The sequence below is a fragment of the Microcebus murinus genome, chromosome 4 (genome assembly GCF_040939455.1).
Source record: "Microcebus murinus isolate Inina chromosome 4, M.murinus_Inina_mat1.0, whole genome shotgun sequence".
Taxonomy (NCBI): domain Eukaryota; kingdom Metazoa; phylum Chordata; class Mammalia; order Primates; family Cheirogaleidae; genus Microcebus; species Microcebus murinus.
Genome location: NC_134107.1, coordinates 62,568,770 through 62,586,761, shown reverse-complemented (window position 1 = coordinate 62,586,761; position 17,992 = coordinate 62,568,770). Strand labels below are relative to the sequence as shown.

At 37.3% G+C, this 17,992-nt stretch overlaps 2 protein-coding genes across 6 annotated transcripts in view; one reads left to right on the top strand and one right to left on the bottom strand.

Annotated features, from left to right (window-relative positions):
- PAK1 (p21 (RAC1) activated kinase 1) overlaps window positions 1-17,992 on the top strand; it is a 188,600-nt gene that overhangs the window by 66,921 nt on the left and 103,687 nt on the right. For all 5 annotated transcript variants that reach the window (XM_076002330.1, XM_076002331.1, XM_076002329.1 and 2 more), the window contains exons 2-4: window positions 2,760-2,970; window positions 17,319-17,419; window positions 17,701-17,848. In XM_076002330.1, coding sequence (XP_075858445.1) covers window positions 2,781-2,970; window positions 17,319-17,419; window positions 17,701-17,848 — 439 coding nt within the window. In that variant the 5' untranslated portion in view covers window positions 2,760-2,780. The remainder of the gene's footprint in view (window positions 1-2,759; window positions 2,971-17,318; window positions 17,420-17,700; window positions 17,849-17,992) is intronic.
- LOC105861628 (calmodulin-1) lies at window positions 15,317-16,040 on the bottom strand. The gene has a single exon (XM_076002333.1). The coding sequence runs from the start codon at window positions 15,969-15,971 to the stop codon at window positions 15,522-15,524; it is 450 nt and encodes a 149-aa protein (XP_075858448.1). The 5' UTR covers window positions 15,972-16,040; the 3' UTR covers window positions 15,317-15,521.

The following is a 17,992-nucleotide window of genomic DNA, read 5'->3' as shown; positions in this document are numbered from 1 at the left end:
AGGCCCTATGGGAAAGGGCTGGTTGGAGGGCTACAGGGAAACTGGAAAGAAAGTAGGATAGAAACCCTCAGTCTAAGTAAGTTCTGAAAGGCTTGATCAAGAAAGCACAAAATTGGCCGGGCGCGGTGGCTCACGCCTGTAATCCTAGCACTCTGGGAGGCCGAGGCGGGCGGATTGCTCAAGGTCAGGAGTTCAAAACCAGCCTGAGCGAGACCCCGTCTCTATTTAAAAAAAAAAAAAAAAAAAAAAGCACAAAATTGTGTGCTGTGAATATAGTTGAAGGTACTGAAAATATTTAGCATTGAGAAAATAGATTTTGGGGGTGTTCTTGCAAGATTATTTCAAGTATTTAAAGTGTGTCTGGGGAAGAGGTAATAGACTTTTCTAAATAGCTATAAGAGATGGGATTTAGTACTAACAGATGGAAGGAATTTTTTTCCTTGTTTATTCAGTTGTTCATTCATTTTTTTGTTCAAAAATCTTTATTGATTATTCTGTGCCAGGTCTGTTGTTGGGGATTGAGAAATACATAAGACATGAATTTTGTTCTTGAGGTGTTCATAGTCTAAGTCTAACAGGGGAATGGGGTGAAGGGGGAGGCAAATGTGTAAACAAATTATTGCAATGCAGTATAAAATAGATAGAGCTTAATATAAATGAGACCTCATTAAATGAGGTGACCCGATAGAATAGGCTGTCTTTGGAGATTATAGATTTCCTATTATTGGAGGTTTTCAAGCATTGGCTGGATGACCTAGGCTGGAAAGTGGTAAAAGGATTCTAATATTAGATTCAAACAACAGATTTTAGGTTTTAAGTAATATGGAATCTCTTTGAATGTGAATGTCTAACCACTGAGAATTCTCCAAACATGGTAAAAGGACTGAGAAAGGAAGAAAAGCCTATATTGGGAAGTTTGGTGAAGGCTTTCTTGGCATAATCCTGGGTTGTGGGCCTGAAACTTAGTTATATACAAAGAAGCTGTTGGTGAAGGACCTGGGAGGCAAGGAAGGGCTTGGTTAGGATATCAGGTGGCTGTAGTGAGTGTAATTTTGGAACTGGCAGCGGGAAGTGGGAAGGTACATTTGAGAACTGACACAGTAAAAGCTCTCTTTGGGGAACTGAGGGACTTGGGTTGCAGCTGGGAGGGAAAGCAAAGGCAAATCTGGGAAGTGAAACTGGAAGAAATGGATAAAAAACACATCACCCACAGAGTTAATTTAAATTAACAAGATTGTCCTTGCTTGCTTGATTTCTTTTCTTCAAAAAGAGAAGGAAGCAGTTGGCTTGCCAAAGGTGGGTCAGGATGAATTAATTATACAAAGAAATGGGATTTGAGTTTGGCCTTGATGGATGATTAATATTTTTGTCAGTCAGAGAAGGGAAAAATAATTGACAGAAAGTATGGTTGTGTGTGTGTGTGTGTGTGTGTGTGTGTGTGTGTGTAAGAAAGAATGCTTTGCTAGTTCAGAGGAACAGAGACTTCTAAGGCATAGTTTGAATATAGGCTGTGTCTAGGAGTGATGACTTAGTTTGTAAAAAGATGGTCAATGTCAGATTGTGAAGGCCTTTGAATTTCACCTGTACTAAACTTCTTGATGACAAGATATACATTCCTGTACAAAATTGAGTTAATTAAAATATTTATTGAGTTCACTGCAAGTTAGATACCATGCAAGGCACTGTTGAATTGCAAAGATTGCAAAATTGGGCCCAATGTTTGAGGAACATTCTGCATCCCAGGGAAGACATACCTGTAAACAATTATAACAATAAAAATAAACATGATTACCTGAAAATATACCCATTGCCTTGTTGGGAGCATGGCAGCGGTGGTGGTGGGGGTCCACCTAAATTCTTGAAGGTAAGAACACATTTCCAAATATGTTTATGGAAGAAGTAACAGTTGAATTAAACCTTGAAGGATAAGTGAATTCACAGTTTGAGCATAGGGAAATTGACATTCTAGGCAGAGGGAACAGCATGTGTAAAGGAAAGAGAGTGTGAAAGCTATGGTATATTAGAAATTGAAGAAGTTGGGTGTGCTAGAGTGTAAGGTGAATTAGAGGGAGTGGTTGTGGTGGGAAATGAGGCTGATGGGTGGGCTAGGTCAAATAATAGAGGGCCTCTGAAAGCAAGCTGAAGAACTAAATGGCAAATATTTAAGGTTTGTGGGTGGGCACACATTCTCTGTTGCAACTATTCAACTCTGCTAGTGGCATGTAAAAAAATTCATAGACAATTCATAAATGAATGATGTGGTTGTGTTCTAATAAAACTATTTACAAAAACAGCAACTTTGCCAACCCTTGATATGTGGTCCATTCCAGAGAGGGAAAGTGTAACTTACCTACTATGTGGAATGCTGTTAACAGTTTCATTTAATCTTCATATAGATGAATAAATGAAACTCAAGAGGTTAAGGAATTTCTCTAAAGTTAGTAAGTGGTGCTGGGATTCAGTTTTTGCTGGGCTGAATTTCTGCTTTCAACTACATCATGGGGATTTTCTGTGCTCTCCAATGACAGAGAAAAGCAAGATCCTTGTGAATTTTCAGCAGTGCTTGGTACAGAGTAGGCGTTTGCATCAGTGAGTCCTGTTGATTGAATAGGCTAGCAATATTCATGGTGTGCAGTGGAAGAGCTCTAGTTGGGCCCTGAAGGAAGGGCTCTGTAATTTATATTCTTTAAATCTTTTTAACATGTATTTCCTTTTGCTCAAAAATTATAAAAGAATTATTATGTTCTTTCTGATTCCAGTAGCTGCTGGTGGTGCTGACAATGTCAAATAACGGCTTAGACATTCAGGACAAACCCCCAGCCCCTCCGATGAGAAACACCAGCACTATGATTGGAGCTGGCAGCAAAGATGCTGGAACCCTCAACCACGGTTCCAAACCTCTGCCTCCAAACCCAGAAGAGAAGAAAAAGAAGGACCGATTTTACCGATCCATCTTACCCGGAGATAAAAGTACAGTATTTAATTTCTTTCTCAGTTGTATGCAAAAAATTTTAAACACTTTTTTTGTAATCTAGATAAAAGATCTGTCCTTCCTTGTCTTAATTTTTTTAATGACTTTTCTCTTGTTAAATATTTCCCTTGTCTTTTCTTCCTAAAGTGGCTGAAGCCAAATGGAAAATAGACCCATTTTTGTAATTTATTAAATATATCTAAGCAAAATTCTAAGAGAATAATTATGCTCTTGCCAGATTTGGGACAATCTGAAGCCATTCATTTATTTACCTAAGTTCTTAAACTGTTTATAAAATCATAAAATATAAGCAATATTGAATTATCTTTATGTATAAAAAAATTTTTTTTTTCAAATTAGTTTCATTTGGGATAGATACCTTCTTTCTGAAATCTTGATTGCTTGTTATTTATTCAGACTTCCTGGTCCCACACTCAGATTTGGGGATGATATATCAGTAAGAATGGCAAGTAATGGCTGAGAAAAGGAAGCAGAAATAACTAGGACCCAGCATGAATTCATTATGAATAAGTCATATTGGGCAGCCTCATTTCCTTTTTATTGATAAAACTTCTAGAACAGTAATCAGGATTTTATCAGTGCATCTGAAAAAAGTCACTGAGATCCTTATGGACAAGGTAGTAAAGTAGAGGTTTTGGTGTCCACATGGATAGGTGACTTTTGTTTGACACCAAAAATGTTAATTTAAGTGGCGATGTTTGATGTGACAGTTCTCAATGTGTTTGCAGGTCCCTGTTCTTGTAGTGTGCTGAAGAAATGGGCTTTCTATCTGTAAATAGTTACCATGAGCTTCTGATTCAGATAAACTTGGTTCACCACTAACCAGTCTAGTGACCTTAAACATGTCAGTTAATTCTTTACCCTTAGTTTCCTATCTTTAAAACTGAGACATTATCTCAAAGGGTGGTTGTGAAGATTATATGCAAAGTTCCTAATACAGTACCTTCCACACAGAAGGTACTCAAATGTTAGTTTTCTTTCTCTTTACTCCTTTGTTGATGAATAGAGACTGGGAGGCATAGCTAGTAGACTACATGATAAAATCAGAATTGGGATTCTGAAACAGTAGGGCAAATACAACATGCACAATGGTGAATTGCAGAAAATATCTCACATTATAGAAAAATATAACTACTAGGCCAGGTGTGGTGGCTCATAGCTGTACTTCCAGTGCTTTGGGAGGCTTAGGTGGGAGGATCACTTGAGCCCAGGAATTCAAGGCTGCAGTGGGCTATCATTGGGTCACTGCCTGGGCAACAGAGTCAGACTCTGTCTCTAAAAAGAAGAAAAAGAAAAAATGTAACGACTGATATGGTTTGGAGTTTAGATATTTGGCCCCTCCAAATCTCATATTGAGATTTGATCCTAATGTTGAATCTGGTGCCTGGTGGGAGGTGTTTGGGTCATGGGGACGAATCTTTCATGACTGGCTTGGTGCCCTCCCCATGGTATGAGTGAGTTCTCTCTGTTAGTTCCTGTGAGAGCTGGTTGTTTAAAAGAGCCTAGTCCTCCTCCCTCTCTTGCTTCTTTTCTTGCCATGTGGCACACCTGTTTCTCCTTTGCCTTCCATCTTGATTCGCCAGAAGCAGATGCTTATACAGTCTGCAGGACCACAAGCCAAATAAACCTCTCTTCTTTATAAATTACCCAGCCTCAAGTATTTCCTTTATAGCAATGCAAAACAGACTAACACAGCTACATTACTACAGATCAGGGGAATGGTAGATGGTAGTATTGTTAACCAAATAGGGAACACAGGAAGAAGCAACAAATTAGGAAGTTGGTGGTTGGAGAGCAAGGAAGATGATGACTTCAGACATGTTGCATTTGAGGTATCTAATAGGCACATCTCATATATGGTAAATATTGTAGCATCCCTCGTTAGAACTACTGAGGACTTTTAATGAGTATTTTGGGCTTGTATCTTTATGTGTGTTTATCACTTCTACTTCACCTTCATTGTGGGCTTTATGGGGTCTGGATAGAAGAGATATGAGTAAGGTGCTTAACGTTTATTTTATAGCTGATTCATTTATATAGTAGCTGCCAACTTCCTAGGTACAGGGGCTGAGATCTAGGCAGTGTTACCCTGCCCTGAAACCTTTTCTCACATGTATAGCCACTTTGTTTATCTCTCAATATAGATTTGTATTTATTATTAATATTATACCATATCAACCAATGTTCTTGATCTCTCTATATAAGTAGGCTTTCAGCACAAATTCATGCAGTGAAAGGACTTTTTAAATTAAAAAGTTTAAATTGTTCTTGCTGATTCAAACTAGGAAGGATAATAAGATTCTTGCCTAATAGGCATCATCAAAATTAAAAACTTTTGTGTTTCAAAGGACACCATCAAGAAAGTAAAAAAGTAACCCACAGAAGGGAGAAAAATTTCCCAACTTATATCTTACAAAGGACCTGTATCTAAAATACATAAAGAGCTATTACAACTCAATAACTCAAAGATAAATAATTTAAAAATGGGCAAAGAATCTGTATAGACATCTCCCCAAAGAAGATATGCAAATGGCCAATAAACACATGAAAAGATGCTCAAAATCATTAGCTATCAAGGAAATACAAATCAAAACCACAGTGAGAAACCGCTTCACATACACTAGGATGGCTATAATAAAAAAGATAGATAATAACGAGTGTTGGTGAGGATGTGGAAGAATTGCAACCCTCATAATTGCTGGTGGGAATGTAAAATGGTTCAGTCTCTGTGGAAAATAGTCTGTCTGACGGTTCCTCAAAAGGTTAAACATAGAGTTACTATACGACCTAGCAGTTCCACTAAAGAGAAATAAAAACATACATCCACACAAAAACTGTACATGAATATTTATAGCAGCATTACTCATAATAGCCAAAAAGTGGAAACAACTCAAATTATGCCATCAACTGATGAATGGATAAATAAAATGTGGAATATCCATACAATGAAATAATATTTGGGAACAAAAAGAAATGAAGTTCTGTTCCAGGCTACAACATGGGTGAACCTTGAAAACACTATGTTAAGTGAAAGAAGCCAGTCACAAAGGGTCACTATTACATGATTCCATTTATAGGAAATGTCCAGAATAGGCAAATCCATAGACAAAAAGTAGATTAATGGTCGCTTAGGGCTGCAGAAGGGGAGAGGCAGTTGGGACTAGGGGATGATGGCCAAGAGGGGCAGGATTTCTTTTTGGAGTGATAAAAATGTGATGTTTGCCAAGCTCTGTGAATATACTAAAAGCCATTGTATTGTATACTATATGGGCAAATTGTGTGATATGTAAATTGCATTTCAATAAAGTTGTTTTTTGAAAAGGAAGATCCTACCTGAAACAGCAAATGGAAGCAGAACCTTTGGACATCATTGGGAACTGATGTGCTGGTGTGTCTTGGTTCTCCCATAAATTGGCTGCCTGATTTGGGTCAATTACTTCTGTAGACTTCAGTACCTTAATCTAAAAAATGAGAGTCAGAACAATGGACATGTAAGTTTCTTTTAGCTTTGAAATCCTATAATTATATAAATGAGATATTGCAAAGATATGGTTGGATCAGGCTTGTCTATATAGGTGAAAAGAAACTAGGTCACTTGTAAAGACCTTAAAATCAGTGATAGAGCTGTTGACCCAGAGATTCTTTAGAAATCCTAGCTGAGTAACCCTAAATATCTGATCTGAAAATAAATCTTACAGCCTCAAGATCAAAGTTGCATCTCTATAGGTTGAAAGCATAGAAGTTGCATCTCTATAGGTTGAAAGCATAGAAGTAGAAAACAGAGTTATAAGAAGTTTTTGCAAAATGATCTAGTGATCTCTCTTTTATCCTTTAGTTATAGATTTTCTATATTTGCCCCAGGCACATAGGTGCTACACCTTTGCTTTAAGACCCTTGATGGCTATAATTAATGTGTACATCAAAATGAAATAAGTTTGAGGTTTTTCCTTTTGTTTGGAGTCTTTGTTCAACCAGCAAGCTACTCAACTTAATCCTAGCAGGATACACAGCAGTGTTGGCAGTCTTTGAAGTGGTATGTCCATTGTATAGGATTTGAGAATTTATGCCAGCTGCATAGAGTTACAATCTAGAACTGGACTTAAGAGAACCTATATAGAGTTCTGCTTCTGATATTTGTTAACTCTGTGATTAATTAAAAAATTTTTTTTTAATTCCAACATCCTCACCTGTAAAGTGGAAATAATCACAATTCACTTTATATCATGAGTAGGCTTTTGTCATTTGGCGTGATGGATGTAAAAGGATTTTCTAAACTGTAAAACACAAATATGAGATTTCTTAATTTTTTTAATGGAAACCACATTTATTGTTTTATTTGATACCTACAACAACTCATTTTCCATTGGGGAGGCCAAAGTTTAGAGAAAAGTAAGTTGCTCAAGGTCTCACAGTTGAAAAGTGGAAGGGATAAGTGTAGAACTAAGTCTTCCTAAATTATCTTTTCCATCATAACATACTATCTCTTTTAGTTGTTCTTAGATGTTACATACATATATGACTCACTCATGGTGCTTTTAAAAAATATGGATACCTGAGTTCTACCCAGGCTTTTGGAGTTAGAATTTCTAGAGGAGTATTTTTGGGGTTTTAGGGAGATTTGTGAGTTGAGAAAGAAGAGTTCTCTGTGGGCTGCAGTAGCGGTTGAGATCTGAGCTGGCAGTGGGTAGAATGTCTTTGGGCATTACCTAATGCTGACCTCCAGCATGGCCTCTGTGTGTGCCTGGGGGATGCATGAATGGTTGGAAAAGAAGCTGTAATTGAGGGCTTATAATAGGTGATGCTGAGTTACAGAATTTCATGTGGGAAAGCCTGGTTCTTGTGGTTAAAATCTGGAGCCTTTGGTTTATTCTAAGAAGTCTTGCAGCATTTAGTTTGAAATCTTTTTCTGGCTGCATTTTCACAACCAAAGTGGAATTCTCTGAGCTTGGGAAGTTTAGCAAAGTTAATTTTAACATTGGATTATGTCAGTGTTTTTCTCTCCAAGTCTGGAACATTTTACTGCCTTGAGCTTAGATTAGCTCAGCTGAGCCAATGAGAGGTGCTGCTTAAAAATAATTAAAAAAAAAAAAATAAGGCCAATGATTTGTGCTAAAACTTTGATGGCTATACTGAAACATGAGATTTTGCAGTGTCAGCCTCATTTCCCATGCTATCAGAAAGCCTAATGGGCCATGCAAAGAAAAGGTTAAAATTTGGATGGGAGAGGTTGCAAGCTGCTTTTCTCACTTATTTCCTCAAGTCTGAGATCTCTAGATACATGAAATCAGGATGATCTTATCTCTTTCTCTCCTTAAGCAGTTTCTCTGTCTTAATGAGGAGGTTGAAAAACATTGCTCTGACAGTTTCTTATATTAATGATAATTCATATTTGTAAATCTCTTTAGTTTACAAAGCACCTATATTTCTTTAACTTAGTTGATCCTCAAAACAGTAAAGACAGTAATAAAAAATAGTAATAGTAATAACAAATAGGAATGATGAAATAGTAATAACAATAAAATAGTAACAACAGTAACCCAGTTACCATTTATTAAATGCCTATTAGTTATCACGCATTATATTAGGAGCTTTGTTATTTGTGAAGTATACCAATTTATCTTTCAGGTAGATAAATATTTTACTTTATAAGACAGTAAACTGAGGTTCACAGTGACTAAATAACTTACCCAAGGTCATCTAGCTAGGGAATGGCAGAGCTGAGAATAGACCTCTCTGTGAGTCCAAGAACCTTTCTGCTGTTGACCACTCTTAGTCACACTGACTCAGAGCCAGTGACTTGCCGAAGGTCACATGCTACACAGTTGCAGTTCACAAAGTGTGAATTTGAACCAATATTTCTTGACTTCTGGACTGTGCTCTTTTAGTCTTCTAAGCCCTCAGACACTACATAGAGTTTGAAGACTCCCAGCTTAGAGTTTTTCAGACTAGTGCTTTCAGTAGAAGAACTGGCTGGGCCTTTGAACCTATTTTAAAACAAATTTACATTTAATAGCATTCATTCTACCACTCCCTGGCATATTCACTTAGTCTGCAATATGGGGAAGGCACAGCACATACAGAAGCAGCTATCTTGGAATTTGAGCACTAGGGTTATCACCATTGCCCTTCCCTGACTTTGTGACCTTTGGCAAATTGTTCTACTTTTCTTAACCAGGTATGTTACCTATAATATGGGCATAGAATAATGTTTATCTCATAGAATTGTTGAAAGAATGATACGACCAAAGATGTGAAAAGTGTTATATAAACTGCAGTTTTTTTAAGAGTTGGTAGTACTTTTAGTGGTAGTCATTCATTATTTATTATTGCTTGCAGTCATTATTTTCTCTTGGAATCTGTGATTAAAACGTTAGAGTTGTTAGGAGATTTATAAAATAAAAAATCTTAATAGGGTTCTTCTAAGATGGGATTAAAGAATGGCCCTTTCTCTCCCTAAATATAGGCTGCTTTTCCTTTTGGTTTAGACAGAGCTAATGGGAAGGCCAGATTAAATAATTTTGTGCACTGAGACTAAGCAGACCCAAGGACAGGTTTCCCAGGAAGTCCTTAAGAGTTCTCTGTAATGGCAGAAGCAGAATTCTAAGCTCTGGTTATGGGCCTGGCCCTCTGGGACAAATAATACATTTGAAACTGAGGCCAAAACTGTAAACCTAGCCTCTTAAAACTAAATCTCAGATACTGTATATTTCTCTTATACTTTAACCTTTTCCCATTTCTGTTTCTTTTCCTTTCTTCCCCTTTTCCTTTGATGACCTCCTAATTCACTTATATGGTTGTTGTCAACAAGGATTGGAAATAATTGATATACATATGATATACTAGGAGTTATATTTGGTGACTAATTATGTGTTCAAGATCTTTTTTTTTGGACACAGTCTTGCTCTGTCACCCTGTGTAGAGTGCAGTAGCATCATCGAAGTTCACTGCGACCTCAGATTCCTGGGTCCAAGCAATCCTCTTGCCTCAGCCTCCTGAGTAGCTGGGACTACAGGTGTGTGTCATGATGCCTGGATAATTTTTCTTTTTTTAGTAGAGACAGGATCTCACTCTTACTCAGGCTAGTCTCGAACTCCTGAGCTCAAGTAATCCTCCCAACTTGGCCTCCCAGAGTGCTAGGATTACAAGTGAGAGCCACCCCACTTGACCGTGTTCAAGATTTTCTAAGGGAGCAATGCTTTATAATAGTTTTGGTTCTTATCGTAGTATTCCCATTTATTTGTTGTGTAACCTTGGATAACTCACTGAACCTCTCTGGGTTTCAATTTTTTAATTTCTTTCTAATCCATAAAATGAATTAAGTTGGACAAAATGCTCTATAAGATCACATATAGCTCATGGACCTTGATTCTTATAGGTTCTTCCACTGAATTTTTAAATCTTTACATAGAAAATTGTGTATTTCAGAAATGTACAACTCAGTGAATTACCACCATGGCCACATCTATGTGGTCACTTCCTTGACCAAGAAATAGGATATTACCAGCCCCCCAAAAGCTGCCTGTATTTTCCCTTCCAGGCACTAACATCTCTCTTTCCCAAAGATAAACATCATAAATGAGTTTGCCTGTTTTTGAATTTGAAATATATAGAATCACACAAGTATGTTCTTTTGTCAGCCTTCATTTGATCATCATTGTTCATAAGATTTATCCATGGTTTTATGTATATCTGTGGTTCATTTTCCTTGCTGTATAATATTGCTGTATAAATATTCTTATAGGAATATTTTCCATTAATTATACTGTTGAATATTGGGTTGATTTCAGTAATAGACTATTATGAACAATGTTTTCTGGTCACTCTTATACATTTCTTGATACATGTGTACACTCATTTCTGTTGGCTTTATATACATAGTAAAATTACTGAGCATGGACATGGTCATGTTAAACTTCAGCAGATAATACCAAAGGCTCAAAATGGTTGTTTTCAGTTTATTTTCCTACCAACAGTCCCTAAGAATTCCAGTCATTCCACTTCTTTGTCACCACTTAATATTACCAGTCTTTAATTTTAGCCATCTGGTGTGTACAGAGTGGTATCTGATGACTAAGGAGCTTGAGCAACTTTTCATGTGTTACTTGGCCATTTGTTTATCCTTTTTTGTGAAGTGCCTTTTCAATTCATTTGCCCATTTAAAAAATATTTCTTATTGACTTGTAGGAATTCTTATCTAGATATAAGTCTTGTGTCAGTTATATATGTTACAAATATCTTCTACTGTGCTCTTAATGGTATGATGCTTAATGATAGATGCTTGTTGTGATGTCTGAGAGAATTTTAATATAGTTGGCCTGGCACAGTGGTTCATGCCTATAATCCTAGCACTCTGGGAGGCCAAGATGGGAGGATTGCTTGAAGTCCGGAGTTCGAGACCAGCCTGAACCAGAGTGAGCCCCATCTCTACTAAAAATAGAAAATATTAGCTGGGCATGGTGGTGCTCACCTGTAGTCTCAGCTACTCGGAAGGCTGAGGCAGGAGGATCACTTGAACAGGCTGATGCTATGGCACTCTAGCCTGGGCAACAGAGCAAGACTCTGTCTCAAAAAGAGAAGAAAAGAAAGAATTTTAATATAATAACTTTTATTTCCTTTCTAATTCTTTCTGTTCTATTTTTGAAATCTTTGCCTACTCTAAGGCATGAAGATTTTTTTCTCCTCTTTGAATTTTCTGTGTTCATGTACATGAGCACATTATCTGTAAACTGCATATTATCTGTAAATTATAATTCTAATCCTTCTCCTTTTACTTCTTTTTCTTGCCTAATTGCACTGGCTAATACCTGCAGTACTATAATGAATACAGGTGGTGATAGGGAATAGCATTCTCTTGTTTTTAATCTTACAGGGAAAACTTTCAGTATTTCACAATAAGTATGATGTTTACTCCAGGGTTTTTGGTAATTAGCTTTTATTAGATTAAGTAATCCTAATTTGCTAAGAGATTTAATCATGATTGAGATCACATTTCAGCAAATACTTTTTCTGCATTAATTGTATTTTCTCCTTTATTTTCTTAATATAGTAAATTACATTTACTTTTTTAAAAAATGGAGGTATAATTCACATACCATTCAGTTCACCATCTTAAAATGTATAATTCAGTGGTTTTTAATATAGTCACAAGGTTACACCACCATTACACCATTACAATTACACCACCATTACAATTATTTAATTCTGGTACATTTTCGTCATTCCAAAAAGAAACTCCATACCCATTGCAGTCAGTCCTCATTTCTCCCTTTTCCAAGTCCCTGGCAATCACTAATCTACTTTCTGACTGTATGGATTTGCCTATTCTGGACATTTCATGTAAATGGAATTATACAGTATGTGGCCTTTTGTGACTGGCTTCTTTCACTTAACATAAAGTTTTCAAGGTTCATCCATGTTGTACCATGGACCAGGACTTTATTTCTTTTTAAAGCTGAATAATATTTCATTATATGGATATACCACATTTTATCCACTCATCAGTTGAGGGACATTTGGGTTGTTTCCACTTTTTGACTGTTATGAATAATGCTGCTATGAACATTCACGTACAAGTATTTTACAGATGTAAGTTTTCATCAGATTCCTCCAGACTTATACTTCTAGTCACCATAAAAAATTTGCTACAAAAGCAGTAGTCCCAGGGGAACTGAGGTTTGTGGCTTTGAGATATGGGATTATCAGGATTTTTAGTTTGCTCATTTTCTTCATTGTATCTTCCCCCAGTCTCAAGCTCAGAGTACATGCTTAGTAAGAGTCTATGAAATTTGGTTGATGTGCTGGGCAGGTAGAAAGCTGGGAGAAAGATCGTACTGTTTACATCTCTTGGCCTTTGCTTATTCTGTTTCTTTCTGGAATGCCCTTTCCCATCTCTACCTGGCTAACTACTATTCATCCTTTATGACTTCTTTCAGGTATTATATTCTCCAGAAAGGGGGTTTATTACTTACCTTCATCTACACTTGGAGCGTGGATCATTGTCCTATGTACAGTTGAGGACTTGAAACTCAGAGAAAGTGACTTTCCCAGGGTCACATAGTAGATTAATAGCAAAGATTATACAGAATCCCTCTTCCTCTGACTCCTAGCCCAAGATTCCTCCCACTGACAGAGATTTCTTTTAATTCCCTGACCTCAGTCTTCTCAGCTATAAAATAGAGATCCATGCTGTCTAGCTCCTGGGTTTGTTGTGAGGAGCCAGTGACTGTGAATGGGCTTTGTGAAGGGCTGTGCACATGGGAGGGAGGTGGTGGTTACTTCCAAGAAGGATTGACTGAGTTCCAGGTGACTCTGGGACTGTGTGGTTTCTCCAATTCTTTCCTACATTCCTGCCTCAGGAACACTGTTTCCTGCTGGTGGTCCTCAGCTGGTGAGTACTCAGCCTAAATTACACAGCACCCAGGCTAAATCCTGTCAGCTAGATATTTCCCTTTTACCTCTTCCCTGTTTTCTCACTTCAGCCAGGCCCTTCCTGTTCTTGAATCCCAGGTCTGTTCTGTTAAACTGTTATCCCAGTCAGTAGAGCTTGGGGGTATAATGAAGGATAAAATACATGACCAGGTGAACTGAGTCTTACAACCATCTGCTCTGTGAATCAGGACAAGTCAATTTACTTCTCAGGCCTCTTTCCTCAGGAAGTGGAATTACATGGTCTCCAAGGTACTTCCTAATACTTTCTAGGATGTTCTTGAGCTTAGTAAGCTCTGTGCTAGGTTGAGATTCAGAAATATAATGGTTGTAATTAGAAGCCATGGTTTTGGTCCTCAAGAAGCTTACATTTTAGGTCCTAAAAATAGCAAGGAGTCATGTAAGACAGGAAATGACTGGATGTATGATGTTGTAGCAAGTTCAGTGCCTTAGGGATTCACATGGAGAGGAAAGGTCAGAAAATCCTTTCTGGAAGAAGTGGGACTTGAGCCAGTTTTTAAAAAATGGTTGAGACAGAATGAGAGGCAGAACATTCCGTATAAGGAGGAGAAAAAGGGAGTAAAAACTTGGTGGTGGGAATATATGGGGTATATTCAAAGGTCACAGGCCAGTAGAAGCTGACTTTAGCATTCCCAGTGTGTTCATGTGTTAAATGACTTCATTTCCCTGGGGCTCTTTTTGGTAAACTAGTCATCCTGTGAGCCGCTCTCTCTTTGGGTCTACATTACTAAAGTTCCTCCTGTATTTGACAGTCCGTGCCTATGATATATAGTATATTAATAATATATAAGATAAATAACATAAAAATATATAGATATAAAATGTAAAAATCTAAATAAAACATTAATATAGTTGTACTTCCCTAAAACCTTTTAAGTGATTAGATCTGAGGGAATTTAGAAACAGAAAGCAGTTTGGAAAAGAAAGCAGTTCCAAAGCTCTGCCACATGTCCTGTGCATTCTAGCAATGAGGAAGATAGATGGACTTATGTCATAAATGACTGGTTGACTTGGGGCCTTGGTATAAGCCTTAGCCTTCTCTTTCTCAAAGCAACTGCTTCTGGGAGGGAAATTGCCAAGAGCATAAATAGCTTAAACCTTAACAATTCACATGTAGGTAAATAGTTCTTATTAAGATACCCCAGTTACTCTGGGGTGACAGATGTCCCAATTACTCAGATTTGATTAATATATATTGTATGCCTGTATCAAAACATCACATGTATCATGTAAATATATACAACTATTATAATAATAGTTTTTTAAACTATTATTTTCAAATAATAGTTTTTTAATTTTAAAATAATAATTTTTTAAAAAGATGCTGAAGAAAGAACCTTTGGAATCAGACCTCTGTTCAAATCCTAGCTCTCACCAGCTGTAGGAGTAAATTATTGTTTCCTTATCTGTAAAATGATAGTAGTAATATTTCTCTCATAGGATTATTTTTTTTTTTTTATTTTTTTTTTTTTGGGTAAATTGTAATTTTTTTATTGGAAAACAAATATACAACTTGGAATGGATTTGAGGCAAATTGTGCCATAAGCAGATTTTCTTTAAGTGGCTAAAACAAAGTTTAAAAAGCAAGTAACAATAAAATGTTTCTGGTACAGGACCAGCAGTACAAAAAAATAGTGTACGAGTACCTGGATAAAATACACCCGTTTTGCAGTAGTGCAACTTTTAAGAACATATTGTTGACTGTCCATAGTCCACGCAGAGTTACAACTCCACACTTCAACAACAACATGCTGACAGTTCCTAAAGAAAACTACTTTTAAAAAGGCATAACCCAGATGTTCCCTCATTTGACCAACTCCATCTAAGTTTAGATGTGCAGAAGGGCTTAGATATATCCAGAGTAAGCCACATGCAACATGTTACTTGATCAATTTTCTAAAATAAGGTTTCAGGACAATGACAGTAAGATAAGGGAAGAAAACATGGAGGAATGAAGTCCTAATTACTATACATGCATATTTTTTTGACAGTAGGGAGAAACCTTTTACAGATAAGTTACAAACAAAGAAAAGGCAAATAAACAATTTTGTACAAGAAATTTAACACATTCTGTACAACGTCTTCACTTTGCTGTCATCATTTGTACAAACTCTTCATAGTTTACTTGACCATCACCATCAATATCTGCTTCCCTGATCATTTCATCAACCTCTTCATCTGTTAACTTCTCTCCAAGGTTTGTCATCACATGGCGAAGCTCTGCTGCACTAATATAGCCATTGCCATCCTTGTCAAACACACGGAATGCTTCTCTAATTTCTTCTTCACTGTCTGTGTCTTTCATTTTTCTTGCCATCATGGTCAGAAATTCAGGGAAGTCAATCGTTCCATTACCATCAGCATCTACTTCATTGATCATGTCCTGTAACTCTGCTTCTGTGGGATTCTGCCCAAGAGACCTCATCACAGTTCCCAATTCCTTTGTTGTTATAGTTCCATCACCATCCTTGTCAAATAGTGAAAAAGCTTCTTTGAATTCTGCAATCTGCTCTTCAGTCAGTTGGTCAGCCATGCTGCAAGCGCTACTGGTTTCCGAGACGCGACCACACAACCACTCGGCTCGCTAGCTCCACTCGGACTAATTCTCTCTCTCATAGGATTATAAGAATGACAGTAGTAATATCTACCTTATAGGATTGTAAGAATGAAGGAAAGTAATGTATGTAATGTTAGGTATATGTGGCAAGTTCTTAATATTACTACTTCTTGTTACACTATACTATGTTTTCTTAATTCAACTTGAAATTCTTTAGGGGAGGTAAAGTAGACTTTTAGGGTTTTGAAGCCAGACGTTTTGGATCTCAATTACTTAATGATTGTAGGCAAGACTATTCCTCCATTTGCTAATCTGCCTCAGGATTGTGATGATTATATGAAATAATATTAATATATATGAAATACCCATTAAGAATTGGGATGCTGTCTCAGGAAGAAATCACAGCTTTGAAAATATGCATCTTCCTGTTTTCATAGAATTGCAGACTATAGGAGCTAAAAGTGCCCTTAGGATCATCTAGTCCATCCTCTTCATTGTTCAAATGGGAAAACAGAGATTCTGAACTATGTACTATGGTGAAGTAGAGGTAAAACTGTCTTGGACTTTAGACACCCCCCCCACCTCCATTTTGCTACATTTTATCAGAGTTATGTTGGGTCTGTGGAAGCATCAGAATTTCTTTTGGTTAGTGTACTGGGCTTCCTGACAGCAGGGTTTTAAAACAGAGTTTATAGGGGCTGAGTAACAAGTTTTGTGAAAGTCAGGCAGGAGCTGGTGAAATGAAACATTTATTCCTTCCCTGGAGGGCATTTGCATGTCTTAGGCAGGTTATGTAGACTCCTTCCCCAGTTAAGGTAGATGTCTGGTCATTTGTTCCTTTCTTCAGTCACCATCTGAGCACTTATTTTGTGCCAGGTGTGTGCTAGACTCTCGAAACCTATGCTGAACTGGACATGGCCCCTGTACTTAGAACTCAGTCTGATAGGGAAGACAGACACTTAAAATAGAAAATTACTCTATTGATGCTGTGGGAATAGTGAGGTTATCCTAGAGATCAAGGAGGACTTCACAAAAGAGATGACTTGCCCTGTATTGACTGGCTAATTAGTGGGATAACCAGGACTATTAACTCTGACAAATGTTTTTTTCTGTTCCTCCCTTACTTCAACAAAAAACTAAGTCTTTAAACATGCATTTAGCATCTGTTCCAATCCAGGTCTGTAATTGGGTTCTGTAAAGACATACATGAAGTAGACAGACCTTGCTCTCTAAAGGATCCTATAGCTCCATAAGAGCTAAAATAAGCCTAAAAACTAAGTAATGTCCGTGTTTTTTATTTCCTTTTCCCTGTTTCTCTTGCAGCAAATAAAAAGAAGGAGAAGGAGCGGCCAGAGATTTCTCTTCCTTCAGATTTTGAGCACACAATTCATGTTGGTTTTGATGCAGTCACAGGGGAGTTTACAGTAAGTACTTTAATAGAAAGGCCTTTGGTCTTTTAGAGTTCTGGCTATGCACTCTTAGATTCAATTCTTTCTCATCTTTCTGATGCTTCTATCTTTGTCTGAGACCCCAATTACATTCGTCTCGCATTCGTGAGAGGGACACTTTCATCATCTCCAGAATTGTACCCAGAGAAGCTTTTTAATCTTCATTCCTTAAATAAACATCTGCTAAGTGGCAGGCTTGGTAACAGGCTCTGTGACTGTGCCTTCCTTACTTTTAACCTTGCATGTCTCTGTTTTAGGGGATGCCAGAACAGTGGGCCCGCTTGCTTCAGACATCAAATATCACTAAGTCCGAGCAGAAGAAAAACCCACAGGCTGTTTTGGATGTGTTGGAATTTTACAACTCAAAGAAGACCTCCAATAGCCAGAAGTACATGAGCTTTACAGGTATGAGGACTATGTCCAGGGCAGTCTTAGCAAGAGGTTTTAATCTGGATGGAAAAGCTCTACATGCCTATTGGTCTGGGATAAGAGAAGAAAGTATTAGAAAGAGTGGAAGTGGCACATTCACTAAGATGGAATTTTGGAATT

Bases quoted from the DNA above. Each gene is read 5' to 3' on its own strand.
- LOC105861628 (XM_076002333.1), bottom strand. From the start codon at position 15,971: ATGGCTGACCAACTGACTGAAGAGCAGATTGCAGAATTCAAAGAAGCT.